General features: G+C 56.3%; 1 protein-coding gene across 3 annotated transcripts in view; it reads right to left on the bottom strand.

Moving 5' to 3' along the window:
• Window positions 1–7529: 7529 nt before the first annotated feature.
• Window positions 7530–27947, bottom strand: part of NTNG2 (netrin G2) — a 61342-nt gene continuing 40924 nt past the window's right edge. The window contains exons 3-9 of one of the 3 annotated variants that reach the window (XM_063082409.1): window positions 20822–20994; window positions 17899–17925; window positions 13283–13357; window positions 11559–11660; window positions 9846–10013; window positions 8299–8433; window positions 7530–7765 (exon numbers count right to left, since the gene is read on the bottom strand). In XM_063082409.1, coding sequence (XP_062938479.1) covers window positions 7530–7765; window positions 8299–8433; window positions 9846–10013; window positions 11559–11660; window positions 13283–13357; window positions 17899–17925; window positions 20822–20994 — 916 coding nt within the window. The remainder of the gene's footprint in view (window positions 7766–8298; window positions 8434–9845; window positions 10014–11558; window positions 11661–13282; window positions 13358–17898; window positions 17926–20821; window positions 20995–27947) is intronic. The other 2 variants (XM_063082410.1, XM_063082411.1) reach the window with 2 other exon arrangements.

Raw genomic sequence — 27947 nt, forward strand, 5'->3', positions numbered from 1 at the left:
CAAGGGGGTGTTGTGTCCTTTCTGCTATATCATATTGTGCGTATGTATCTGTTTGTCCCATTATTGGTGACACTGACTTTGATCACTTGTTCAAGGGGGTGTCTACCATCTTCCCCTCTTTGTAATTGATCAGCAATCTGTGCGGTACAACTTCGATTTGCTGATGATCCTGCCCGAATCAGTTGTCATACTGGAGGCTGCAAAATAGTGATTTTCCAACAAGTCATTTTGTGAGTGTGTCATCCTTAGATTCTTTGGCTGGTATTCTATAAAGAAGAGCCCCCTACTGTCCACCTCCCCACTCGATTCTTTCTGAATATTACTACCGACCCATAATTTCCTTTTTTAAAAAAATCGATGGGGTATAATAATTCATTACTGTCTTTGTTCTTGCTTAGACTCCAGTGATTACTAATTGGCCACTAGGAGCCCCATCAAGCCAGCTCCTGGGCTTTGGATGCGTCCTCTTCGTGGGCTTCTGGCACACTATAGATAGAGGCCCCAGGAATGTAACTTCTCTCCCTCCGTTCCTCCTCCAGCTTCCTGCCTCATCATACCAGCCGTCTTGCCTCCCTACTGGGCCTTTCTTAACACAATACCGATACTATTGATAATGATCCTCGAGCTTTCCCATCTCTAGCTCCAGGGTCTCTTCCTGCCCTTCCCTGCCCCACCAGCCTCATGTCACACGGTTTTGTGGTGGCAGCTTCCCCAGACCAGAATGTGAACCCCCTGAGGGCAGCAAACTCCTCTGTCTGTTGTTGCTTGGCCTAGGACACAGTGGTGGGTGAGGAGGGGCCAGTGGACCGTGCCTGGGCTGGTGTTGTGGTTCCACCTGGCACCTGGGGAAGGGCTGCCTACTGCCCTGACTGATGTCAGGGACCCAACGCCAATGACCTGAACTGGGCTGGAGATAAGACTTATTTGGTCTGCACAAATTGTTTTAAATTGAGGTGAGATTTCCATAACACAATGAGCCATTTTAAAGGGCAATTCAGTGGCATTTAGTACAAGGTTGTGTAACCATCACCTCTACCTCATTCCAAAACATTTTCATCACCCAAATGAAATCCTGTTCCCATTAAGCAGCCATTCCCCATTCTCCCCTGTCACCAGCCCCTGGCAACCACCAATCTATCTCCGTCTCTATGGACTTGCCTATCCGGGACATTTCATATAGACAGAATTATACTATCGTAACCCTCGCGTCTGGCTGCTTTCACTCAGCACAATGTTTTCAAAGTTCATCCATGTTGTAGCATGTGTCAGTGCTCTCTGTTCCTTTCTCTGGCAATGGGACAGTCTCTACTATATGGGACACAGCATTGCGTCTCTCGATTCATCCCTGACGGAGAGCTGACGGACACGCTGCTTCTCAAATCTGGCTTTTGTGCTTCTTTCCTTTATAGTCATGGTGAACAGGCTGCTGGGAGCAGTGATGTACACTTTTTTGTTTGAGCACCTTTTTTCAGTCCTTTGGGAGTCTGCACGCAGGAGTGGAATTGCTGGGTCATATGTTAATCCTCTCTTCCATTTTTTAAGCAATTGGTGTCCCCAGTTTTAGAGACAAGCAAGTTAGTGGCCAACGTTTGAAAACCCAAAGGTTTATGTTAAACTCTAGCATTCTGGTTTCTCTTGTAAAATCTAGAGAACCAGCGACACTAGGTGCATGTCCAGCTGCCATCGATGGCCAGAGCTGCTCACCTTCAGACGGGACAACAAGGCTGGCGCTGGCTGGGCAAGCCCTGGTGATGTTTTCTGTTTGTGCCATCCCCCTTTTCTCGGAACTAATGCTCAGGCTGGGGACTATAGTGGCCAGGCTGCTGGCCCCAGGCTGCTTCCCACTTGAGTCTTCCCTTTGCTGCTGGCACAAGGCTGCCCAGCCCTGCCAGGCACACCTGTGCACCTTTTTTGGTGCTGAGCAGGGCAGCTGGCTGGCTGGAGGTGGGTCCGAATGTCTCCACTCATTGGTTTCATGCTACTCCAGCCTTTGCCCCTATTTCAGCATGAGGCAGTGGTATATGTGGCCAGCCTTCCAAGAGGGACCTCAGAGGCTGGCCCCAGATGGCCCCATCAGTCTGTGCAGACCTAGGTCAGCCCAGAGGGCAAGCCCAAGCCTCATCCAGCACTGCCCTTGGGCCTGGGCCACAGGGGCCCCACCCTGGGCCTTCTCCACTCCACTAGCCATGGGACGAGGGGTCCCTGGGCCAAGAGGATGTGCTCAGTAGAGCCTGCATGCTGGCTGTACCCGAAGGAGTCCAAGGCTGCTAATCTGAAGCCAGCCTTTCAGGCCATTGGGAAGTGATTGCTTGTCAAGGATTGGCTGCATTTTATACCTCAGTGTGATGGATGGCTTTAAATATTTAGACACGTGGCATGTGGGCCTCCATCTACACGTCCAGCCCTGGAAACGCAGGGGTGGGTGGTGTCGAAGCACAAGGCTTGGGTCCTGGCCCCTGCTCACTGCTGCCAGGCTCAGGCTCCAGGTCACATAGCCCCCTTTCCTTCCCAGAGAAAGGTGCTGCCCAGGTCTGCAGGCCCTGACTGACCCTGAGACTGGCCTGCGCTGTGGAGGACCCCAAGAGTCTGTCACCAACTTATGGGCCAGCCATCTCCAGGTCCCCTGCATGCTCCAGGTGTCTTGGCTCCACCCACAAAGCCTCATGGGATTTGGCCCTGCCCACCCCTCACATCCCTCGCTCCAGTCACTTTGGGTTTCTGGATCAGGGCAGAGCATTGGAGGAAACGAGGGGCACAAATGATGTTGGAGATGTTGGCGGAGGCCGGATCAGAGCAAGCCTGGTGGGCACGATGCCCAGGCAGCAGCTGGGCCTCTGGCTCTCCCGGCCCACAGTGGGCGGGATACTGAGCATCCTTCCTGCCTTCGTGCTCCTTCCTCGCGTCGAGCTTTCCTGACATGTGGTCCCATGACCCTTCAAATAATTTCCTTTGCTGCTTAAATCAGCCAGTCGTTTTTTTTGGTGCTTGTAGCTAAAGTCCTTGGTCAGGACACTTTGGGAGCCTCAGTGTGCTCAGCTGTGAAATGGCTACACTGTGTTAATAGAACCCACTTCTCAGCTTCATCCCGCGCATCTTTGAAACAAGAAATGCCAAACCCAGCACATGGCAAAAAATCCTGGGTAGGGGGTGAGGTCTGTGTGTGGGTCTTATTTTATGGAATACTACTAGAATATCTGTCAGGAAATATTAACAGTTATTAGCTCTGAGTGGAGGGCTGCGGGTGATTTTAATTTAAAAATTATTATGATTTTGCTTTTCTGTATTTTCTAACTTCCCTACAAGTCATGATTTGTGTTTTGAGAAGGAAAAATAAGTAAAGCTTTTCTTCCTGGGACCTTTTCCCTTAACTCTTCTGGCTCAAGATGTGCTGGGAGGGGCTGGGGAGTCCCTTGGGGAGAGGGGAGGCTGGCTCTGGCTGGGGTGCGGGCAGGGGGCGGAGCCCCCTCCTGCCCTGACCGCCCAGGCCTGCAGGGAGATGCCACCAACTGCTCCCCAGGCGCCCATAAATGCCTCATAGCTGAAACGCACGGCGGCGGCAGCAGCAGGGGCTGGAAATGCCAACACAGCAGTCCTGCTTATTTAGGGGCAGATGGGGGCAGGGGGCAAGGGAGACATTTCCCCTGACAGCAGAGCCATTCAGATGAAGCCTGGCTCCCCAGAGCTCCCTGCTCAGCCTTTCACTGGAGGTGGGAGAGACCAGCAGGGGTGGTGGGGGGGCCTGGCTGGTTGTCTGCCTGCCCATCTGGGACTGCGTTGGCTGCCTGGCCTGGGCTTAAACACAGGTGCTGGAGTCAGGCAGCCCTGGGTTCAACTCCTGCCCTGCTTCTTAGCAACTGTGACCTCAGGCAAGTTATTTCCCCTCCCCTATCCTCCACTTACCCCTCTGTAAAATGGGCACAACAATCCCTTTTCCCTAAGGCAGTGATTCTCAACCTGGGGCAATCTTGTCCCCAATTTGGTGATGCCTGGAGGCACTTTTGATTGTCACAGCTGGGGAAGGGGGTGCTAGTGGCATCTAGTAGCCCCAATGAAGCCAGAGATGCCACTAAGCATCTCACAGTGTGCAGGACAGTCCCCAGCCCCCAAGGTTGAAAGCCGAGTCCTAGGGTGAAGGTCAGGGCTAATGTGATGACACTGCACGGTGCCTGAGGACAGCCGCTGTCATAATCCAAGCTGTGAAGTGCGAGCCTTCTGCTCGTTACCTGTCAGAGCCAGGTGTCAATACAGGAGCTCGGGGACCAGGGACACCATTAAAAAAGAGGCTGGTCTGTGACTGGGTCTGCTGACCTTGTTTTCTCCTGCTCCCCACTGCCTGGAAGACGTCAGAGTTTTCCAAATGGTCACTGGCAACTTTCCCTCCACCCTCCTGCCGAGGTCACGGCCTGAGCCGTGTCCCCGGGGACTAGGGCTGCGCCTCTGATTTACCACGTGCTGCACCTCCCCGGCCCTCGCTCGCACCAAGACTGGTCCTGGGGAAGCTGACACAGCGCGGGCCCAGCCGAGAGGTCAGGAAGGACAGAGCAGGTGCCCCCTGGGGCCCCTCTCCTCCCAGACCTTCAGGAGTGTTCTGGGAACACACCCAGGGTGACATAAAGGGGCATGTGTATAGTGGAGGTGAGGCTACAGCCTTTCTACGGGAGGGTCCACCCACCCACCTGGGGGTTACGCTGCACCGCCCTCCTCCACCCCCATCAGACTGAAGCCAATGACTGACCGACCTGAGGCCGGCCCCCTTACCTACAGACAAGGACATGCGGTACGTCATTTGTGCCCCAGAGCCCCTCACCACCCCCGCCCCATGGATCAGGACAAGTGGCCACAGGTGTGGGCCCTCCCATGTCCTTGTCCTCATGCCCTCACTCCTTCCAGGTGTGCCTAAAGATCAGGCCCTCCGCAGATCCCTGCAGCAAGGCCCTGCCTCATGTTCTGCTTCTAGGGGACAGACCTGGACCTAGACCGTGTATGTGGCTCTGACACTGGACCCCTTTAAATTTTAACACCTTGGTGACCAGAAGGAAGCATTTGTTGTTTACAGATTGTGCCAGCATTGGCAGTTCTCTGCAGGTGGGCTGTGGTCCTTTAGAGGCAGAGGCAGGTCCTGTTCTGGAAAGAGTGGAGCTTCTTGTCCTGAATGCTGTACAATCCACTGTCTCACTGTGGGACAGTGTTACAGCAGGGGCCTGTGGCCAAGGCAGGATGGGCTTTAGTCTCTCTCTGGCCTCAGTGGACGCCAAGAAGGTAGAGCCTTGAACTTAGGAACTGGTAAATCTGCAGGGAACAGAAAACCCAAATTCCAGTGTTTTAATCACATCAGGGTTTATTTTTTCTCACACCTGAAGATGTGCGAAGGCCGGCAGCCGGGGCCGGGGTCCCCCGCTCAGACCAGTCCTCAGGAAAGCACCTTCCACGTTCTGGTTCCACCATCTTGAGGGAGTGCTCTTACATCAGGGGTGCCAGATGGTTCCTTGTGCACCCTGCTGAGGGAACACAGGGGGAGGGGCCGGAGAGAAAAGCCAGGGCCCAAAACTTGGCCAACTGAGGCCTTGTGGGTAAGAGGGGAACTTTCTGGAAGACCCGTCCATCACTCCTGCTTACATCTCACTGGCCAGAGCTGTGTCACGTGGCCACTCCTATTCACGATGAGCCCCTGAGATATATTTTGTTTTACTGGGCACTTTGGGCCCCTCTGTGTGGGGTTCTGTTAATGAGGAAGTGGGCAAGGAAGCCATGAGGGGACCCGACAGAAGGCACTTCCTTTAGGGGTTGGGTGCTGACCCTGCAACCTGGTGCGGGGTACGGGGGCCCAGCGAGGAAGACAGTGGGGTGGCGTTTGGCCTCGAGATGCTGTAAATTGTACTTCATATCCACGTGTAACACCCCCCACCCACCGCATGGCCTTTTCTGTGTTGTCATCCCATTAGCCCCAAGGCCAAGGCCAAGTTTTGTTCAACTGGGTCTTAGCTCTGCTTTGGGAACTTGGGGGAAGGACCCAGGTCTAAACTTCCCAGTCCAGAAAGAGCAGCTACTGCTGACAGAAACCAGTGCAAGAGGTTAACTGCAGACTGCAGCAGTGGGAGCAATTAGGAACCAGGGCAGGAGCCCCAGGAGTGAACCTGAAGCTTCTCGTGGGCAAGCAGGGAGCCGCTGACCACCCAAGGGCAGAAGACACTGAGTGGGGCTGGAGAGGCCTGTGGGACCTCTCCAGCAAAGTGCCTAAGTTGGTAAACCCAGCTTCCTCTCACGACTCCCAAGCTGCCCCCGTTGTTTCCCTTGTTACCCCTCCCTGAACTTCAGAAGGTGAGGGAAAGGGGAGGTGGCCCACCTCTGCCTGCCTGGCCATCAGGGGGCTCTGGCAGGAGGCAGTGGCTGCGCAGCAGTTGCGGGTTCCCTGTAACCTGATATTGGACTTGAGGCTCTGGTCTGATGGATCTGAGCTAACACAGTCAGCTGTGGAGACATTATAAATCAGAGCAGATGCTTCCATCTCTAGAATTCTCCCCAAGTCACTTCCCTTGGACTTCTGCAGAAAAGTGCCAATAGACTCTGGGTTTTGAGGGGAGGAGGGAGATCCTCTTGGTTTTGGGCAGCTGCTAACACGTGGGTAACCAACAGCCTGGCAGGGGGTGAGAGAGCCAAGCCAGCCAGGGAAGGGTCGCCTGTTTGAATTCACAGAAAGGCCTGGGGAAGTGGGAACCCTGATAGGAAAATCTTTTCTTGAAGGCTATTTTGTGAATTCTTTTTAATCCCCAAACCGGCCTGGTATCCACCAACACAGAAAGAAAACAGGCCCTGGAGGCAGCGGTGAACAGATCATTTACTCTGTCGGATTATACACCATCACCCACCGCGGTGACCAGCGTTCTCACCAGTGTCCCTCCTTACAGGGGACAGTTAATACAAACAAAAATAGTTCTCTACAAAACAAAGTTTCCAATCCTCCAACCCTTCTGTCCACCCCGCCCCCAGCCGGTGAGTTCCTTAGTCAGCAGGCCTCACGTGGGGCCCGGGGTCTGGGGGGTTGCAAAGGAGAAAAGAACGAGTATTAAAAGAGAATCAAGTCAGCGACTAGATTGTAGGCAACTGGATTCTGCGTCCGGTGGCTGAGGGTTAGCCAGGGACAGGCGCAGGGGTGTCTGCAACAGTCCTGTGTGTGTGCATGTGCGCTGGGAGGCAGGACCTGGGGTGTTGGCGTGAGCAGCGCTTCTCCCGACTCCCCGTCTCACCGCCAGCAAAATAAAAATAAAAAATAAAAGGAAAGGGGCCGCAGGTAATAGAAAAGAAAAACTAAAACCCAAATCGCAGGCCGCTGGGGCCCCGGGCCAGGGCCCCACAGCGCCCCCTGCTGCGGAGGGAGGGCAGTGCCAGGTGGGGCAGGTGCCACGGAGGCGGACGGGAGGACCCTGCTGAGTAGCACCTGGGAGCAGCTCCGGCCGCACCCTTCTGGCCGCCCGGCCCCGGCCCGGTCCCCGGGACCCCCGGCCCCAGGGCGCAGGTCCTCCGGGCGCGGCTCAGCAGCCCAGGCGGGCGGCCAGCCCCAGCAGCAGCAGGCAGGCGAGCAGGGTGGCGGGGCGCGGGGCGGTCCCGGGCGCGCGGTCGCAGTCCAGGCCGCCCCCGTCGGCGGCGCGGTCGCAGCGGGGCTGCTCGCAGCGCAGGCCGGTGTAGCCGCGCGGGCAGGCACAGCGCTGGTTCTGCACGCAGGTGCCGCCGTTCTGGCAGAGCAGCTGGTCGTCGTCGCACACGTTGGCTGCGGGGCAGAGGGGACAGTTAATGCGAGCGGTGGCCGGTCCACCGACCACCTGGGAGCTCCTGCGGCGGGGATGTGCGAATCCCGGGGCCCGGATCAGACAGTGTCGGAGGCTCAGGGCGCACGGGGTGCGAAGGGTCCCTGCTCGGATGGTAGCAATGGCCGGAGAGACCTGCCCCCGCCCGGCTCCCGCCAGGGCCGCAGGCTCTGCCCGCTCGCGTCCCATTGGCCTTGGTGCCGGTCTTCAGACGCACCTGCCGTGTCGCCCCAGAGCCTCGCACGTGCTGTTCCATGTGCCTGCCGCGCCCTTCCACCCTCTGCCTGTGGCTGACGCCGACTTGCCGTCGGGTCTCCGCCAGGCCTTCATCTCCTGGGACAGCCTCCCTCCCTGCAGACCCTCCGCCCCGGCCCCCGCCGCCCCGGCCCTGCCCCCGCTAGGCCCCGCCCCTCCGCACCAGGCCCCGCCCCACATCGGGCCGGGCCACGCCCCTCCGCGTCAGGCCACGCCCCCGGGGTGGCCAGAGCGCACTCACGGTAGCAGCCCTGGCGCCAGTAGTGCGTGGGGAGGCAGTCGTCGCACTTGGGCCCCGCCGCGCCCTCGCGGCACTCGCAGAAGCCGGTCTCGTTGCACCGGTCGTGCACGGAGCCGATCTGGTTGCAGTTACACTCTGGACGGACACGTGCACAGGCGCGCCGTCAGGGGACCTCATCCCGTCCGGCCTCGCTGCCCTCCCGGCGGGGTCTCCGCCTTCCCAGGTGATGCTCATCCCGTGAGCCCGCGGCTGGGCGGCGGGTGGGGACTGCCTGGGGTGTCCATACCTTTTCCCTGGCAGCCAACACCCCCTCTACCTCCCCTGGCCTTGGCGCCCTGTGGCCTGGGCCAGCCCCTTCCCCTCTCTGGGCAACTGGCAGGAGCCTTGATCCTTCCCAGCTTCAAAGAGCCACGGCTCTGAGGTGGCAGGGGCCTCATCAGAGGCCACTGAGCATCTGTCCGGAGGCTGTGGGGTGTGTGTGGAAGGGGTGGCCCCGTCTATAGCTCCTTTCCAAGGCTGTGGCCCCGGCCCGGTTGGTTTCCTTGGGCCTGGGTGCTGCGGGAGGGGGTGAATGTCCTGCTCTTGAAGCCCAGTGCTGGGCCTGGGGGTGGAGGCAGAGACATTCAGCAAGAGGAGGGTGCTGGGGTGGGGACACCTCTGATCGGATCCGGAGGCCATGTCCCTGCCGCTGGCCAGGTGCGACATTGGTGCCAAAATTCCATTTTGATCACTTTAGAGTTGGTGGAATTACCTGAAGGCTACTGCCTAATTCAGAGCCCCAGCTCCACTTTGGGGAGCCCCTCCTCCACTTTGGGGAGCCCCTCCTCTATGGCCCGGCTGGCCTGGGGGCAGCGGGTGGAGGTGGGCAATACAACTCCACGGGGGCTGGCTGGGCAGGGGCGGTGGCAGCCCCTGAGGCTGAGACCTGGCCTCTACTGGAGACAGGGGCAAGGCTGGGGGGCAACCCTTCTAGGCTGGTGAGTATCGGTTGGGGGTCATGGGCTTGGCCATTTGGAATGGTCTGTCCTCTGCCCAGGGCCCCCATGGGTTTCCTTCTTCTTTACCTCAAAGCCAGGCCTGAAACATAGCTTTGAAGAAAGCAGACCAGGTGTCTACCAGGGTGGAGGGCAGGGGTGATCTCTGCTTATAAGGTATTTAAGAAAAGCTTCAGCAACAAAAAAGGGTTGAAAACCTTTGATCTGATTCACTTCCCAATTTTACAAACGGGGAAACCGAGGCCCAGAGAGGGGAAGGGACTCACACAAATGCACACAGCAAAGTGAGGTCTAGAACCCAGCCTTTGACTCTTAACTAGACGTTCTGCATCTCCAGTGCTTGCAGGAGAACTGCATGGGAAGGTTAATAACAGAGCAGATTCCAGAGGCTTCTGTCCTTAGAGATGCCCAGCTGGAGTGGGCCCTGAGATTTGAATTTCTGCAGCCTCCCCAGATGATTCCAAAGCAAGGGTCCCCTGACCCCACCCAACACTGCTGTGCACACCCACTCCAGCGCCTCCCCTGTGTGTGCCCGGGGCAGCACCCACTCACCGATGCAGACGTTCTCGTCGTCCAGCTCAGCCGAGCCGTTGCGGTAGTAGCCCAGGCGGCAGTGCTGGCAGTGCTGGCCGCGTGTGTTGTGCTTGCAGCTGACACAGGTCACCACATTCAGGAAGTCAATGTAGCTGCAGCGGTTAGAGTGGCCATAGCACTCGCAGTCTGTGCCAGCCAGGCAGGAGAAACACAGATGGTCAGTGAGCATTTAGGGAAACTGAGGCACGGAGAAAGGAAAATCCCAACCCAGGACATGCAGAGAGGGAGAGAGGGAAGCATCTTTGGAAAAGGACCTTGGAGGTGCTCCGGGCCTCCGACCCTTGTGTGGCATTTGGGAAGAAACAGGTCTGCCAGCTTTGAGCCCAGCCCACGAATTCCCACCTGGCTCTGCAGGCGGGAGCCAGGGAGGCCAGTGGGCAGCAGTGGCTAGGACCTGGCCGGGTGCCAGGGTGAAGTGCTCCCTGAGGGACGCCTGCGTGCCAGGGTGACAAGGAAGTGATCCGTGCAGGGACAGGGGCATGCCGCCAGACTTTCAGCTCGGGGAGGCAGCACCTATCTTCCTGGCGCTCACCACTGTGTCCTCGGTGATGCCATGGGTGGATGAATGTGCAAATGGACACCAACACGATGGGATGGGCAGGAGCTTCCCCCCATGCTGCTTTGGAAGATGGGTCGGAGGACAATGCCCACCGGCAGAGCCCTTTCTTAGCAGCCTGAGCTTTCTGCAGATTTGGTTGTTTTGCAGGACCCTGAGAGTGAGTGCCACCTTCAGGCTGGTGCCCTGGGCATCTGCTTGCCTCCCCCTGGTCCTCCTGGAGGCACATGGCTCCACACCGAGGACAGCCACCTCTTGTGTACCCTGCTGCCCCCTCCAGCCCCCCACCAATGTGATTCTCAGGCCAACTCCTGACAAATCAGCTCTGCCCTATGGACTGGGCATGTCCCATGACCGCCTGGCACAAGGCTTCCAGGGATTGGAGGTGGATCCAATTGTGAAGGGGTGGGGTTTGGTGAGGAAGGTCACATTCCTGCTGCAAGAAAGGGGGCCAGTGTCCCCCTTAAGGGACCCAACACGCCTGAACAAGATAGCCAATGTGGCTTCCTTGGACAAGGAAGGACTTCGGCCACCCTCTTGGAACACCATCTGTGTCTCTCTAGAGGACCCAATCTCCCTTTTGTGATGGAAGAGGGATGGACTGACCAGACCTCAGTGGTCAAGGGCATGAAAGACCCTGGAGAAACAGTCTGTGAGATGTGCCCAGGAGAGGAGGTGGCATTCGCACCAATGGGCGTCCTGGGTATGCCCCCTTCACCTAGTTCCCCCCGGGAGACAATGAGGAGATGAGGCATCTTCCAAGCGTTCCAAAAAGCAGCATCGGTGACCTGGTTGTCCCAGATTTTGCTTCAACCAAGAGGAGCCCCTGGGCCACACCTCCCAGGGGATCCAGGACAGGCTATTTCTGGCAACTGCTCTGCCTGCTGAGTGTCTGCCCACTGTGCCCAACTTGGCTTCTGACTCATACCTGCTCCCAGCTCCCTTGGGGAGAGAGGACTGTGGGGAAGGGAGACTCAGTTTAACCTTGACCCAGCTACTCAGGGAGGGTTTTCTGAGCCAGGCATTGGGCCTCCATTGTGCATCCTTTGTTGCCAGCGGGCGTGGGGGAAGAGATGCTGGGGAGAGTTGATCTGGCCCCAGGGCTTTCCTCTTACCTTGGAATTCTTCAATAGGCATCACTTGAGGAGATTTGGGCTTGAGCTGGAAAAGTTTGGAGCCCTTGGGAGGGGCAGGGGCAGCGGCAGCGGTGCCCGCAGCTTGGAGAGATGAGAAATAAGCTCTTCCATCTGCCATGGTCCAGCTGCCCAGGGCGGGCTGTCCAGGCCCAGGGAAAAGCCCAAGAAAGGCTTCCAAGGCACCTTGGGCCAGCTCTGGGGCAGCCCTGTCACGTGCTCAGATTTGAGGCAGGGAGAGGCCTGAGTGGCCTCAGAGCACACAGCCCCCAGTAGGAGAACCAGGCCCCTCAGAGCCCAGGGACTTGCAACACCAGGCTAAAAGTGACAGGGCACATCCATGCACAGCTGGAATCAGCCTTGCCTTTGGTTTCCTCTCCAACACCATCTACACATCTGGCTGGATTCATCCGCCCAAATGACTCCTATATCCCCCAATACCCCCCACACCATGCTGAGACCTTCGCTGACGCTGAGTAACTTTTTGGTTGACTGGAAACATGGCTCGGTCAGCCCTTCTGCTCCCACCTCCCCCACCCCCACCCCCAACTCCCTGGAGCATCAAGTCCAGAGCCTCAACTTGGCATTTAAGACTTTGGTCTCTCCCCTCCTTTCTGAAGCCATCTCCCACTCTTGCCAGAGTGACACATTACCATCCCCGGATTCCCTCTCACAAGTGTTGTTAAGCCACAAACACGGACAGTGCCTGCCTCTCAGTGCCCGGAACCCCACAGGCATACCCAGCCCCGGACTTGTGCGTGAGCAGCCACTGGCCTGGGAGTGTCATTGCCTTGGCTTCCCTCTGGGAGCCTTGGTGTCCCAGTCAGTCCAGGGCAGGATGGCCTCAGCCTGCTCTACCCGCCCTCATCACCAGCGAGGTTGCTGGGAACCTCAGACCCTCATTCACTGTGGTCCCAGCTCCGGAACCACTTGCCAGCAGAGGGCGCTCAAAGCCCTGCTTGCTGCTCAGAGCTGGGGCTGGGGGGACCTTGAGGCTCTGGGCCAGGTGGTTGGTGCAGGGCTGCTGTCTAAACAGGGACATTAGGGCCTGGTATCCAGGGAACAGGTGAGCTGAGGGCAGGAACAACCTCCCTTCCTGGAGAGTCAGGCAGGCCCTGCGTGTTTCCTGTGTGCGCCATATGTGGCTATAGACACACCCCCACCTGTCTCCCCTGCAGGGGGCTTTCTCCATCCCTCCCTGCCCTTGTTCAACTGACACATTTTCCACTTTGTCAGGCTCACTGCAGTCCCACCGCCAAGCCTGTGCCCCAGCTGTCCTGCTGCCTGGAATGTGCTACCTCCTCCCTTCCACTACTGTGACCCTCCTTCTAGGTCCCACTGCCCCAGCTCCTGCAGGAAGCCTCTCTGACTCTCTCTGGGCTCCATCAGCTGCCTGGTGTCCTGGGAACAAGGATGGCCGGCTTCGATTCCGAAGCCCCTGGAGGTAGGTGAAAGGGCTTGGGTTTGGTGATGCCACACTGGGCCTCTCCAAACAGGTGAGAATTAGGGGTGGGGGCAAGTAGAGCCCTAAGGACCCTCCCCTCATTTCTCTGCCCCCGAGCCCCGTGAGGCTGTCATTCTACGCCCCTCCCCTCAGATCCCATGGTCCCCCGCCCAGCTCGGGTCCCCACCACGTACACCTGAAGCTCCACTACAGCGGGAAGGGCACGAGGGCCTAACGCGTGTCCCAGGCCCTGCCCCCATACCTTCCGCACCGGAGGACACCTGGGGCCAGAGGGGGCTCTCCAAGAGGGGGGCAGCCGTAGATGGCCTGGTCCACTCTTGGGGGGAGAAGAGAAGAAACCACGTTATGCACAGGGTGGGGCAGGGGCAGCCTGGGGAGGCACTGAGGCCTCACACCCCACGCCCCACAGGCCCTTATAAGCAGCAGCACTATAAGGAAAGGCTGTCTACACTGGCCCAGAGAACTGGGTCCAAATCTACTACGGAGGCAGCGTCTACACTACCGCAGCCTGTGGAGGGCACACGCAGACTTGAAGCCAGAGGGGAGGGCCCCCATGCCCAAGAATGTGCATAATTTGGGCAGCTCTTTCTACAGAGGGACACCTGACTGAGACTCTTCTATGCTCTCTGTGTAGTCCCTGTTCCAACTGAAAGGTACCGTTAGACCAAGTTCCTTATCTGGGCCCAGACCTCTCTGTGCTGAGGTCTCCGGCTAATGGCTGCAAAGCCGGACTTGTGCTCTGGCCCATATATCAGACGTGTCCTCGAAGGCCTCCTGCCCAGCCCCAGTCCAGGGACCACAGCGTCCTCCAGCATCTGCCCAGCCTCCCTGGCCCCTGGTTTGGGCCCATATTCATCAGGGACCCCATCATGCATCCACCCCCAAATGCCACAGTGCTCACCTCCAGGACTAACTGGACATGGGGCGAGGAAGGCAGGTGGGGCAGGCAAAGGCCAGGAACCGACCACTCTGCCGAATTTCGAAGGACAAACCCAAAGGAACAGGGCAGGGGGCTGATGATTTCTGCTTCTTAAAGGGATTGAGCACAGTGGTGGTTGGTGGGGAAAGAAAAAGAAAATCCACCAGCTAAAAAGTACGGGAGACTTTTCAGCTGGGAGCTGGGAGCCTGGACATCAAATTGACATTAATATGGTGTTCAATGAGGAGACGAGGCCACCGGACCCAAATTGGCAAGGGCTTAATCAGAGCCCGTAAAACCAGCCCTGAGGCATTTTGCCTTGGAGCCCGCCTCTCACCCGCCTCCGTGGGCTGAGCTGGGGACAGGATTAGTGGTCTCAGCAGCCGCTGCCCTCTGGACAGCTTGGCATTGGCAGGAGGGAGAAACACCTGAGCCCGGGGCTCAGGGGCCCAGCAGGACTCTGGCCAAAGAGCCTGAATCACCCGTTGAGAGGCACCTGGAGAGACGCAGGACCTTTCCAGGGCTGGGGTCTATGGGAGAAAACGACCCCCCTGGGCCCTCCAGGGCCACACTCAGGTGTAGGGAGAACGTTCTGACATCAGCCTGTGTCATGTGCCAAGGCCAGATGGAGGCCCTGTCTGTTCCTTTGGAACTGGGGAGCCATGCAAGCCAGGCTTTAAAGGTGGCACCGCTTCACAGCCCTGACACCTCCAGCAGGAACACTGGGTGGCTGAGGGGTGCTCCGAGTTCACGTCCTGCCAATGCATCTCCACTATCCTGCGACCTTGGGCAGCTGCTGCTTTCTGTTTTCTTCTTTTTAAACAGCTTTACTGAGATCTAATTCACATACCATAAACTCCAGCTGCTTCTTCCTAAGCCTCAGTCCCCTCACCTGTGGGACTAGAAAATAACAGCCTCCATCCTGTGGAGCAGAGAGCAGGAAACAGGATAAAAGCAGCGCAGCTCTTAACCCAGGAGAAGCCCTCTGTGCACTGGCTGGAACGACTGTCTCTGGGAACGGGGCTCCGGGTGTCCTGTGGGCACCAGGTGAAGGCTGCCGTTGCTACACTGGCCCAGAGAACTGGGTCCAAATCTACTACGGAGGCAAGGACACCCAGATGTGAGCTGCTCGGGCCACGGGCTGTCACCCTGGAGTCACCTGCTGCCCTTAGCACCCGCCACTGCCCGACGCAGGGCACAGGATGCGGAGCTGACCCCGTGCTCACTAAACGTCAGCTACTGCAGCCCAGGGGAGGGCGCGCCTCCCGCTCACACAGAGCCCTCTAGACTCGCCACACTGGCCTCTGGCTTTTCCTCCTTAACTCCTGACCTCACACAGTCTGCCCTGTGGCCGCCCCTGCGCCAGATGAGAAGCAGCTCTGAAAATGGACTCAAGGCTCCTCGATTGTGTGTTTGTGTGAGTGTGAGTGTGTGAGTGAGTGTGTGTGTGTGTGTGTGTGTGTGTGTGTGCGCGCGCGCGCACGCACGAGCATCCAGTCATCCACCCAGACAGGCCACCATTCAGGAGGAGACACAGCGCCTGCCATGACTATTTTTGCTCCCGTCTGCCCACCACAGGCTCAGCCAAAAAGCGCAAGTCTCCTGCAGCTGGGCCAACTTCTGTCCCAAGCCCACGATTCTCAGAGTGACACCCCTGTCCTCCACCCCAGGGAGAGTCCTAGGCCAAGAGGTTCCCCTGAAACCCCCCGGTCTCCTGGCTGACCCCGGCCTCCTGCAGATGCTGCCCGTGGAGAAGGAAGGATGCAGAAAGGAGAAGAGCTGTGGGTGCCACCCCTGGGGAGCTGAGCAAGGTGGCTCAGGAAGGGGAGAACCGCCTCAAGGCGTTCACCCCACCCCACAGGCCGAGGTGGATCCCTCCCCCAGCCGATGGAGGGGTCAGAGAGAGGAAGGGTCAGGGCATGGCCCAAAGAGTAAGAAGCCTCTGCCAGGTCCTCCCTGCAGGATGGAGGCACACACTTGGGGCACCCCTCCCTGGCTGGGCCAGGAGAGTAACACCTTGGCCACCATCTTCCTGGTAACCTCTGGGAAGGAGGGGCCCTTTCAGACTCCTGGCCCCTGCAGTGGGCACAGCCCAGGTGAGGCCAGAGCCCAGCCCAGAGCCCCAAGCCTGGAATACACACAAGTCCTGCATCCAGAGGGGAAGCAGGATTGGGCAGGTTTCCAAACCCGTCTATGGCTGCAGACCCCTGCGGGTGGGCTGCTCTGGTTGACGTGGGGAAGTCTGCACCTTGCCTGGCCCTGTTCCCCACACCCAGCCCCCAAATGCCCATATTGTAAAACCCCAGCTCCAGAGGCTCCTTCTGTCTTGCTCATTGGAGAAGTCTGTCTTGTTGGCTAACCCTGCTGTGTCCACACCCATGGGATTGGCTGCTGAGGGACTGGGGACAGAGAAGCCCAGGGTGGCCAGGTGGGGGTGGGGCCTGAGCCGGCACCATGGGCCATGGAGGCAGGAGCACCAGCAGGAGACAAAGCCTGTCTCTCACTCAAAGTGGGGGTGGCCTCACTGCCCCGGGCACCCCTCCTCCCACGTCCCCTATCCATTTGGCCACATTGGCCTTGGGGCCCTTTCCAAGTAAAGCCTCGGGAGCCTTGAATCCCTGGCTGGGGCTTGGTGACAGGTTGGTCCAGATGGCCTGGAGGCCCCTTTGGCTCCAGGCTCTTGCAGCTCAAGGGTTCTGGAGTTCTCTACTCCTAAGAGCCAAGCTCCCCCAACCCCCACTGCCACTAGAGGCAGGAACTCAGGCTAGAAGCAGGGGAGGGTGGGACAGCAGGGGTCACTGGCTGTGCCCTGGCACCCACCTGTGGGCTGTGGGGTGCTGAGGGCCGTGGGGGTCTGGACAGTGGACGTGGAGGGGGCAGGAGTGGTGGGCCCCCCCCTCGTGGCCACGGTGTCCACAGGGGCTTTGGGAGCAGGGTCTTTCTGGGACCTGCTGTTGCCTGGTGAGAGAGGGGACAAGCAAGAAAGGGTGGTGGTGTTGACAGGGTTTGGGGCACCGCAGAGGAGCAACTTAGAACGGCTGCACAGTTCAGCACCCCTTCCAGGGTCCAGCTTCCTTCTGGCACCCTCTCTGCCCATGCACAGGGAGCCGGGTCTGGGGGGAACTGTCCGATGGGGTAAGCCCCACCCCGAGCCCACCTGCTGGCTGTTTGACACCAGCAAGTCTTTTCCTGCTGACTCTCAGAGCAGATGACAAGTTCCACCTCCCCTCCTGAAGGGGGCTGCAAAGGCTAAGTGAGATGCCACGAGTGCCCCACTCTGTGCGGCGCCAGTGCACAGAGTACTCAGTGGACAGTCTTGACGGTGACTTCCTGCAGCTGGTGGGCTCCCTTGCTCGCCCTCAGCCTCCTTGTGAGTTCTCAGGACTCCCCCACCCTCCTGCAGGTGCCCCTCTCTGACCTGACATGCCCTGGGACCTGAGTCAAGCTGGATGACCAGTGTCATTCAGAGGCCACCTGGAGGGAGGCTGCTCTCCACGGTCAGGCTAGTGGGGGGATCCTGCCACTGGTAAGGAAGGTGTTCACCTCACTCTTGCCTGGCAGGAGAGAGTCTTTTCCCAAATCTGAGAATAAGAAGAGGTCCTGTTGGGGGAGGGGGTCAGGGAGTCCACCCGGGGGTCAAGGGGACCTGCAGAAAGTCCCGTCCAGCTTTCCAAAGCAGCACGAACGAAGCTCCTGGGGAGAACCCGAGCTGAGCGCTGCCCAGAGCCGCCGGGCCGCAGGCCACAGCCAAACAACACACCACGAAGGCGAAGGCGGGCGAGAGGTGGAGAAGCAGGGGCGTGATTAGAGGAGGGAGCAGAGAGGCCCAAGGCCCAGAGGGACATCCAAGCCCCTTCCTCCCTCGTGCTCCTTCCAGGACGTGCAGAGAGACTCGTGCAATGGGGCCCCAGCCGGCAGTGACCCAGGTGCGTACTTACTGCCAAAGGCGGAGCCTGCTGCTGCACCTGTGGGGAGACAAGAGGGTCACAGAGCTGGCTGTCCGGGAGGAAGGGGCCTGGCTGAGTCCTCCCTGCGGAGGGCGCGGAGAGGGGGAGCACAGGGAGGCGCCCCTCCCTCTGCCGAAGGGAGAGAAACTCAGAGGTCGTGATGAATCATCCCGTCTCATTGTCACCGCGCCCTGAGAGGGAGGAACCGCTATTAGCCCGTTTTGCAGATGGAGAAATGGAGTCACAGAGCTGTGACTTACCCTCGGGAACACGCCGAAGAGTGCCAAACTCCACTGGGAGCTGCACACGCCCCCTCTTATTTAATTCTGGACTTTCAGGCCCTCCTGCATGGGACAAGGAAATCGTGCACGGTGGATTCCCACCTGGGAAATGTGGGAAAGTCTGGACAGCTCATCAAAGAACGACAGTGGCTGCCACATGCCGGGAGTTTCCTACATGCAGGTCCCCGTCAACAAGCCCCTCATGAGCAATTTCATCCTCACAACAAACCCGGAGGGTGTTTGCTTACGGCCCTGATTCCACAGATGAGGAGCCAGGGCTGAGGAGCAATGAGGGTGTGAGTGGCAGAGGCGTGGCTGGAATCGGGTCTTTCTGTCTCTGTGTCTGTGCCTCAGGGGACGAGGGGGCCCTATGATCCTGGTTTGACCAGGGGCCTCGCAATCCCAGGGAGAGAGCTGGTGCCTCGGCTCCCCCCACGGTGTTCCTGAGAAAGGACGCTGTGGTGTCAGCAGTGGGACATGTGCACACAGACCTCTCCCGGCTGAGCCAAAGCTGTGGCCAGTCCAGGGAGGCCCCAGGGACGAGCCACCCGACACTCACTCCTCCTTCACCCACATGTCCAGGCAGGCACCATGTGGGACCCTGTGGCCACAGGCAAGGACAGGGGTAGTTACCAAGGAAGGGACAGGCAGAATGCTGGGGGCAGGGCGCGGGGAGGCAAGGTGACCTCAAGCAGGGTCCTGGAGGGTGAGGGGTTGGGTAGAGAGGGACAGAGATGTGACGAGGATGTTCAGGAACATGGATGTGGTGGGAGTTTGGGTTTGGAGGTGGGAAGTGATTTGGTGGGTGGGTGACCCCGCAGGGGACTTGTACGTGGAGGGGGCAGGATCTAGAGAGTTAGGATTTTATTCTGAGGGCACAGAAGGTTTTGAAGCAGGTGTGTGCCCAGGGGAGGCGGGGACGGGCCCAGAGAGCAGGCGGGAGGACGGAGGAGCCATGGGGAGACAGAGCAGGGGGTGGTGGGGACAGAGGCAGCTGGGTGGTCCCAGGCCTGCACCCCTGGGTGCTGACGCCACTCACTGAGAAGGGGTCATGGGGCGAGGGCAAGGTGAGGGCAGAATTAACCGGGGGCCTGTTTCTATCTGCATCACCTTGGGCTGATTTCTCCTGGTGGCCCCAGAGAATGTGGAGACCCGGGTGAGAAAGCTTTAGGCTGAGGACATGGGGCACCCCAGCCTCACCCCTGCCCCGGAGTATTCCAGGGGAAACCCCTTCTTCCTGGGGCGTGGGTGTCTCGCACACAATTCCTAGAGGCTCCTGGGGAAGGGGTGCGGCAGCTCCAGCCGCCGGCCCCTGCAGGGAGCGGGGAGGAGAGGCCTGGCCCCGCCTGTCCATGCTGGTTAGACGGGGCGGCTCCAGCTTGGCATGGACGTGGGGACAGTTGGACTCCCCATGTGCAACCTGCAGGTAAAAGTGGGTGCCCAGGACATGGACAGAGAAGAGACCTTGCAGAATCCTCCCAGAAGCAAGGGGCAAGTGGAAGAAAAGAGCCAGAAGTGATGGAGAGAACAGAGGAGGTGGCGGAGGGGGGAGGGAGATGGAGGGGACAGAGGCCTGCAGGACAGATGAAGGGGAGGGGAGACTTCATGTCAGAGAGGGAGTGACAGCTACTAAAGAAAGGGTTCAAGCAAGGGAGGGTTTGGGCCACAAAGTGGTGGGGACAGGAAGCTGGGAGGAGGGAGCGGGGCGGCTGTCAGCGCCCACAGCGCTCTCGGCACCTCTGAAGACCCGCGAGTGCTGTTCTGTGTCTGGCAAGTCATCCCTTCAAAGGCCTGTTGCTCCGCCAGCTCCGTGGCACGCACGACATGCCTGTCACAGCCTCCTCGACACACAGCTTTCAGCTTTGATCAGCCTAAAGTCACATGAATCTTTCACCTGCTGAGGGAGGGTGCCCAGATGGGCTGGACAGTCTCGGCTGGCCTTGGCATCGGTCCCAGGGACTGGCTTTGAGTCCCAGTGCTGTGCGTGAGTCGCTGTTAAACCTGGGAGGGCCCTGAGGCTCGCGGGGCCTCGGTGTGCTCATCGGGAGAGTGGGGTGGTAGTAACACCACGCCCCGCAGGCTTGTTGTGCGGGCTGAGTGAGATGGTGTGGGGACAGTGCCCGGCAGCCCTAGGCACGAGCATGGCACTGACAAATGCCATAGGTCACTGAGGTCAAAAGAGGGTGGGCCAGGGGAGAGCTCACCCCAGGGCCCACCGAGGCCCTTCTCCACACACAGCCTGGGGACTCCCTGGGACTCATGAGTCATGGAGACACCATGGGCTATGCCAGGTGTTCATGAGCGGGGGATGATGGCACTGAGGAGGGATTTGTGCAGTGCGCTGGGAACACCCTTGCAAGTGCTCGTCACTTCCTGCCCTCCCATGGGGCCTCCTGCCGAGCCTTTGGGGTCAAGAAGGGGAAAGGCAGGATGCAGGTGTGCTGGAGGGCCTTGTCACAAGGCTTGGCACTAGAGAGCAGTGTAGAAAGGTGTGCGTGCATGCACGTCTTTGTGTGCGCACGTGTTTGTGTGTGTACGTGTGCATGCTTGTTTCTGTGTGTGCATGTGCGATCCACACCTCCTGGGGCTGAAGGGCAGGGGGACACAGCCGCTGGCTTGCGGCCTGTACGTACAGGCATTGGGGGAGCCGTGGGGCAGCGGCAGGTAGGAGCCGGCCCGCCAGGAGCGGGTGCGGAAGTTCTTCTTGCACTTGCCACAGTCGGGGCCGGTGGTGTTGTGCTCGCACTCGCACTGCAGGCTGCCCTCATGCGTGGAGCACAGGTTGGCGTGCAGGTTGCACTTGCACCTGGGGAGACACAGAGGGCAGAGATGTCAGAGAGCTCGTGGGCAGGCCAGCCGGTTCCTGGGGAAAGGGGGGCCCCCAGGAGGGTGCTGGGCTGGCCACCAGTCCAACGTGCACTGAATCTCCTTTGTGACAAAAACTCCTGGATTCCCCGCCAGTCAAGGGATCAACACAGTTTTGAGTCCTTTTGCAGCCTGAAGGCTGCCCCCCGACTACACACTCTCCTCCTGGATGGGGGTTTCAAGGATTTCCTGCATCTCAGTTGGGGTGGGGGGAAGAGGTGTGGTTGTCCCAGATGCTGTGTTCTTAGTAGCACAGCCTCTGATCAACTTAGCTCTTGACTGAGATGGGCTGACAGGTGGCAGCTGGTGACCCACGCCCACGCCCAGAGAACCCCAAAGTCCCGAACCCCTGTCAGTTCATCCACGTACACATTATTCCTCCATTCATTCAAATATTTACTGGCAACTCATTATTCTGAAAACTGGTGAATAAAGGACAAGAATCAAGCATTTATCTTGGCCGTCCTATGTAAACTGAACCTCAGGGTAAATAAAAGTTGATAAGAGGAAGTTTCTTTTTATAGAAGCGTTTCATGTAGAATTAGCAGCCCCTAATGAATGAATGGCCCTAGGCCTTGGACAGCAACAGCCGGGAACATCACAGAGAGAGGGACAACCAGAGAGAGGCCACCCACAGGACAACACACGCCGCCCCGAAGCCCTCTCGCCAAAGCAGATTGGACCTGAACCGATGAGGTGTCCACCCACAGCTACAAATATACAGGAAATACACTGGGCAGAAAAACACACTAAACAACACCAGAGGCACCAGCAAAATCCAGACTAGAGGAAACTCCAGAAGGAATGACTGGTTTGTTCAACAGATGAATCGCGAGGGACAAAATCTGACAGGCAGGGAGCAGGGACCTAGATTAAAGGAAACCTCAAAGGCGTATCAACCAGTGGCAGGGTGTGGACCTCCACTGATCTTGGTTCAAATAACCTGTAAAATCAAACAAATGGAATGTACTTTAATGAGAAACTTCTAAAACATTTCTATTTGGACACTGACTGTAACTGAAGATATTAAATTAATGTTTATTAGATGTGATGATGGCATTGTGGGCTGTTTTTAAAAATCCTTATCTTTTAGAGATACACAGAAAAATATCTACAGATGAGATTTTCTTTCTTTCTTTTTTTTTTTTTTTTTTTTTTTTTTAAAGATGACCGGTAAGGGGATCTTAACCCTTGACTTGGTGTTGCCAGCACCACACTCAGCCAGTGAGCGAACCGGCCATCCGTATATGGGATCCGAACCCGGGGCCTTGGTGTTATCAGCACCGCACTCTCCCAAGTGAGCCACGGGCCGGCCCTTTTTTTTTTTTTTTTTTTAAAGATGACCGGTAAGGGGATCTTAACCCTTGACTTGGTGGTGTCAGCACCACGCTCAGTCAGTCAGCGAACCGGCCATCCCTATATAGGATCCGAACCCGTGGCCTTGGTGTTATCAGCACCACGCTCTCCCGAGTGAGCCACGGGCCGGCCCTGAGACGAGATTTTCTAATGACTGGGATTTGCTTCAGAATAACAGAGAGGGGCGCACCAGCTGACCAGCAAAGTCAGCGACAGGTTCACGGCGGGTCATTGGAGCAGATTCTCTCTTCTTTTCCATATGTGTTGTGTTGGAGATTTCCTGTAACAAGAAGTTAAAGAGAGAGAGAGAGAGAGTACTGTACATCCTTCATGGGCAGATTTCCAAGATATATCGTCAATATTTGGGAAAAGCAAATCACAGAACCAACATGTTTAGTAGACTCCTATTTTTATTAAAATATGCAAAGAGAAATATTTATAGGGCACCTGTTATGTGGCAGACTCAGCTGTGAATAGTGAGTATACCGAGTATACCGGTCAACAAAGTAGATGGGGTCCCTGTTCTGATGGTGCGTAGGGTCTCGAAGGAAGACAATTAAAAAATTAGTGACATGGTGGTGGTAAGGAGGACCAGTAGATGGAGCACAGGGGGGTTTTAGGGCAGTGAAACTATCCTGTATGATGCTGCAATGAAAGATACATAACATTATGCATATGTCAAAACCATAGAACCGTACAACACAGTAAACTGTAATGAAAGCTGCAGGCTTTAGTTAATAACAGTGTGGTTAATAACAGTGATGGTTCGTAATTGTGACAAGCACGCCGCACCAATGCAAGATGTCAGTAACAGGGGAAACTGTGCAGGGGACAGGGGCAAACGGGAACTTGCTGTCCTATATGCTCGATTTTCTGTAAACCTAAAACTGCTCTGAAAATACAGTCTATTATTTAAAAAATAATAATCATGCAAATCTTCAATTGGTAATTTTAATTGTTATAAGTGCCCAAGTTTTATTCAAAGGAGAAGGTATCTGGGGAGTCCTAACTCAGGTCTCGGGGGGAGCAGAATAGGTTTCCAGGAAGAACAGTTTTAAACTAAGACCTGGTGGAGGATCGAGAGTTGCTAGGCCAGAAGGGCAGAACCTTCTAGAAAGAGGCAAGAGCGTGCAGGAAGACCCTGGGGCTGAGAGGAGCTCAACCCAGGTGGTCTGAGCGGAGGCTCCAGGGGAGGAGGCAGCATGAGGCGGAGGCTGGGTTTTATGCTGCCAGTGCCAAAAGTCCTGGGAAGGCACGACACGTCCTGCCCTGGTTCCTATTTCATATCGCTGTGGCAGCTCCACACAGAGTGGTCTGCCTGGGGACAAGAGCCAGGGACGGTGGCCTGGGCTGGGGGGAGCATGCTCCTCTGCTGGCTCTTATCAGCTGAGAGGCTGTTTCCTGAATGTTCGGCCCTGTTTCTTCTCTCGCTCTTCGTCTCCCCTCTCTTCACACCCCCCTCCCACTGGGCTGGAGACACCTCTTGCCTGTCCCTCATCACACCCAGACACACGGACCAACGTGTCTCCCCTGAGCTTCTGCAGCTCCTCACGGTGCAGGTCTGGCTCCCACGGCTTCCCTCTCCGGGTGCATCAGCCCCACCAGACCCTTGTCCTGCTCTCCTGCCTTTCCTCTCCTCACCTGTCTCCATCTGATGGGGAGCCAGGCTGAGCACTGGGGCTGGCCTTCCCGGGCCACGACCCGAGCGGGGGAGCTGGTGGCTCCCCCGAGCCCCTCTGTCCCACCTGCTGGCTTCCTTCTTGCAGTCTTCTTGCTGCCCTCAACTTATCCTGCAGAATGGTGAAGGAAGCTACGACCTCCAGGGGGTGGGAGATTCCTATTAAGTATCCTGTTGTCAGACTATTTCAAGCCATGGAGAATGTTCCTAACAGGAATGAAACAGACCACGGTTGCTGAGTGCTCACTGAGCGACAAGTGGGCATTTCATTCAGTCCAGTAATGGCCACGACAGGTGGCACATTGTCCCTTCACGTTACACATGAGGACGTGGAGGCTCAGAGAGGTTAAGCCTCTTAGCCAGAGTCACAGGGCTGCCCCCAAAACGTGGCAGGGATGGGAACTCAGAGGTATCCGACTACAGAGTCCCAGAGGGTAACATGGGACAGAACACAGGTGGCAGAAAAAGTAGGATAGCAAAGTGCAGGTATTGTAGCTCCCAGTTGTGTCTAGAACATACACATCTGTACCAGAGCACCGGAAGGGCACCTCGGTGTTCACGGCGGCTGTCTTAGGTAGGGTGGGGACGGGACTGGAAGTGACGTTTATTTCCTTCTCTGTCACTTTTCATGTTCTCTGCATTCTCTGCAGTGAGCAGGTGTTCTCTGTTATGAGCAGATAACAAGTCTCATTTAGCAGAGCACAGAGGATTTTCAGGGCGGTGCAGCTACTCTGGATGATACCATAATGATGGATCCGTGTCATTACACATTTGTCCAAACCCAAGGATGTGCACCACCAGGAGTGACCCTCATGTGCACTGCTGGCTTCGGGTGGTAATGATGTGCCAGTGGGTGTTCTCAGGCTGTAACACACGCACCGCTCCGGGGGAGATGCTGTCAGTGGGCGCGGCTGTGCGTGGGGGCAGGGGCGGGGGAGATTTGGGACTCTGTACCTTCCACCCAATTTTGCAATGAGCCTAAAACCGCTCTAAAAAATAAAGCCTGTCATTTAAAAATGTTATTTAAAAATGCGAAGTCAGGCCAGGGTGAAGAAGGCAGCTGGCTTCTGGGCTCAGGCCTTTCCTCCCAGGAGAAGCGACCCCTTCAGGCCTCAGGGGGCTGCTTGGGAAACCACCGCTTTACATCGCACACTGTCTGCTCCTCCGTGATGCTCGGTTCCTGAGACTAAGGATGTCTCTTGAATGCTCTGGAACAGAATTTGATGCAGAGCAAAGGCCCTGGCCAAGGCATCACCGGTGCTGAAGTCTGTGTTATTTTAACTCCGTTTTTCCCCTATAGACCGGACCCTAACCCTGTCGAGGTTTTCCTGTAATACTGAACTGAAATCGACAGAGCATGAAGAAGCCTGTTCACTCTTTCTCTGGAGTTTCACTATCCTCACTGCCAGATGTGTGCTATGGGCCTACTATGTGCTCAGCTCTGGGAAAGGTACAGAGGAGGATATAGCAGGCACCTGTTGACACTGGGGTCTCTTCTTTCTAGCGACACTAGACCCCACAGACGGTCCTTGGCAAAGAAAGTTCCTGTGCTTGCTTAAACCTTTTTGGTCAAGCATATGACGCTCTCCAAATCCCCCATCACCTTGATCCTTGACCTCCCACCGCCACCCCCTCCCAGTGCTCTTTAGCATATTAAAGGATCTGACAAGTCCTGCAAGAAAGAAACCTGTCTGACTCCAACAAATTTTTTTCTGCAAAATGTGTGTAAACTCAGGTTTTAATTTTCTTCTTCTGAATTTTTATTTAACATCATCCCGGGGCTGGCCTGTGGCTCACTCGGGAGAGTGCGGTGTGATAACACCAAGGCCATGGGTTCGGATCCCATATAGGGATGGCCGGTTTGCTCACTGGGTGAGCGTGGTGCTGACAACACCAAGTCAAGGGTTAAGATCCCCTTACCGGTCATCTTTAAAAACAAACAAACAAAAAAAATGATATCATCCCACAGAGCTAGGTAGAGAGGAACTCCCCAGCTGTATGAAACCAGGAATGTACTCCAAACTGCTGGCCCGAGGAAGGGATATTTTTAGATATCAGCTACATAAAGAAAAGATTGCCATCAACTTTGGGTGATAGCATTGACCTTGGCTTATTAAAAATTCATAAAAGACCAGCTGAATCTGAGAAGCATTTTGTCAGGATGATAATAGGGAGTCATGTCAGAGCTGCACAGGCCCAGGTGGGACAGGTCGGGGAGAAGCCTGCCCAAGGTCATGCAGTTGGTTTCTTCTGACCCAAATCCAGACGTCCCTCCCCGACCCAGCTCTGTCCAGGCCCCACCCTGGGCAGCCCCTCCCACCAGCCCTGTCTTCTGCAGGAACATAAGATGTCCTGGCGTCTCCAGCTCCCTGGCTAAGCCCCAGAATGAGCGTGGTACCTCCTCTCCAAGGAGAGAACGGTGCTGCCTGGTACAGCTGCTGGGAGGAGCCGGCGTCATGCAGGGGAGAGGCTAGCAGGTGACCGGCACAGACACAGCACCCATAGAGATGGGTACTTCCTAGTTCTCCTGACTTTTGCAGGTAGCTCAGGGTGATGTTGCTTCTGTACGTGTGTGTGTGTGTGTGCACACATGTATGCATGGTGTTTGCGTATGGGGCTTAACCTTCTGGTTCTCTCTTGGTATTCCTCGCTCCATGTCTCTCCATATCTCTCTGTCTTTCTCTCTCCACGTCTCCGCCCAGCCTGCGTTCTGATCTTTCCTCTGGGCCTTTGCACATGCTGTTCCCTCTGCCTGGAACACACTGCCAAGCTCCACCCCCTTCTAAAGTTAACACGCAGAGGCAGTTTCAGGTTCTAGGTCGAATGTCACTTCTCACAACCCCGGCCTCTGATCAGACACCGCTATACTCTCCCTCAGCAAAAAACTCATCATAATCAGTGTTGTCTCCCGAAGTGGAATCTAGGAGACGACTGGGGGAGCTGGGTGCATGGACTGGAAAACGGCTTAATAGGGTATTCTCTATTTTTGAATGCACAGTATTTTTTTTTAAACGACAAACTCATATGACCTCAAAATCTCAAGAATATCATTGCCTAAGTGATGCCAAATTTAAAACATATTAATTTAAAGAAACTATTAGGTAAACAAATAAATAATTAATATGGGATATCCACACACAACAGAATGAAGTTGGGTTCTTACCTCACTCCATATACAAAAATTAACCCCAAATGGACCAAAGACCTAAATGTAAGATATAAAAACTAGAAAACTCTTAGAAGGAAACATGGCAGTAGATCTTCATGACTTTGGATTAAGCAATGGTTTCTTAGACACCAAAAGCAAGAGGAAAAAAAGCAGATAAATTGAACTTCATCAAAACTAAATATTTTTGTGCTTCAGAAGACACAATCAAGAAAGTGAAAAGTCAACCCACAGAACTGGAGAATAATTTTGCAAATCATATATCTGATGAGGGACTTACATCTAGAATATATAACGAACTCTTACAACTCAATAATCCAGAGACGAATAACCCAATTTTTAAAACGAGGAAGGAATCTGCATAGACTTTTCTCCAAAAAGGGTTTACAAATGGTCAATGAGCACACGAAAAAATGCTCAACATCACTGGCCATCAGGGAAATGCAAATCAAAACCACAGTGAGACACCACTTCACACCCACCAGAACTGCTACAGTCAAAAAGACAGATAACAGCAAGTGTTGGTGAGGACCAGGAAAAACGGAACCCTCGGGCGGGCGCTGCTGGTGGGGGTGTGAAATGGTGCAGCTGCTTTGCAAAGGGGTCTAGCGGTTCCACAGAAGGTGAAACTCAGAGTCACCCTATGACTTAGCAGCTCTACCCCAGGTATTTACCCAGGAAAAACAAAAACATA

This window comes from Cynocephalus volans, chromosome 17, assembly GCF_027409185.1.
Source record: "Cynocephalus volans isolate mCynVol1 chromosome 17, mCynVol1.pri, whole genome shotgun sequence".
NCBI classification, from domain to species: domain Eukaryota; kingdom Metazoa; phylum Chordata; class Mammalia; order Dermoptera; family Cynocephalidae; genus Cynocephalus; species Cynocephalus volans.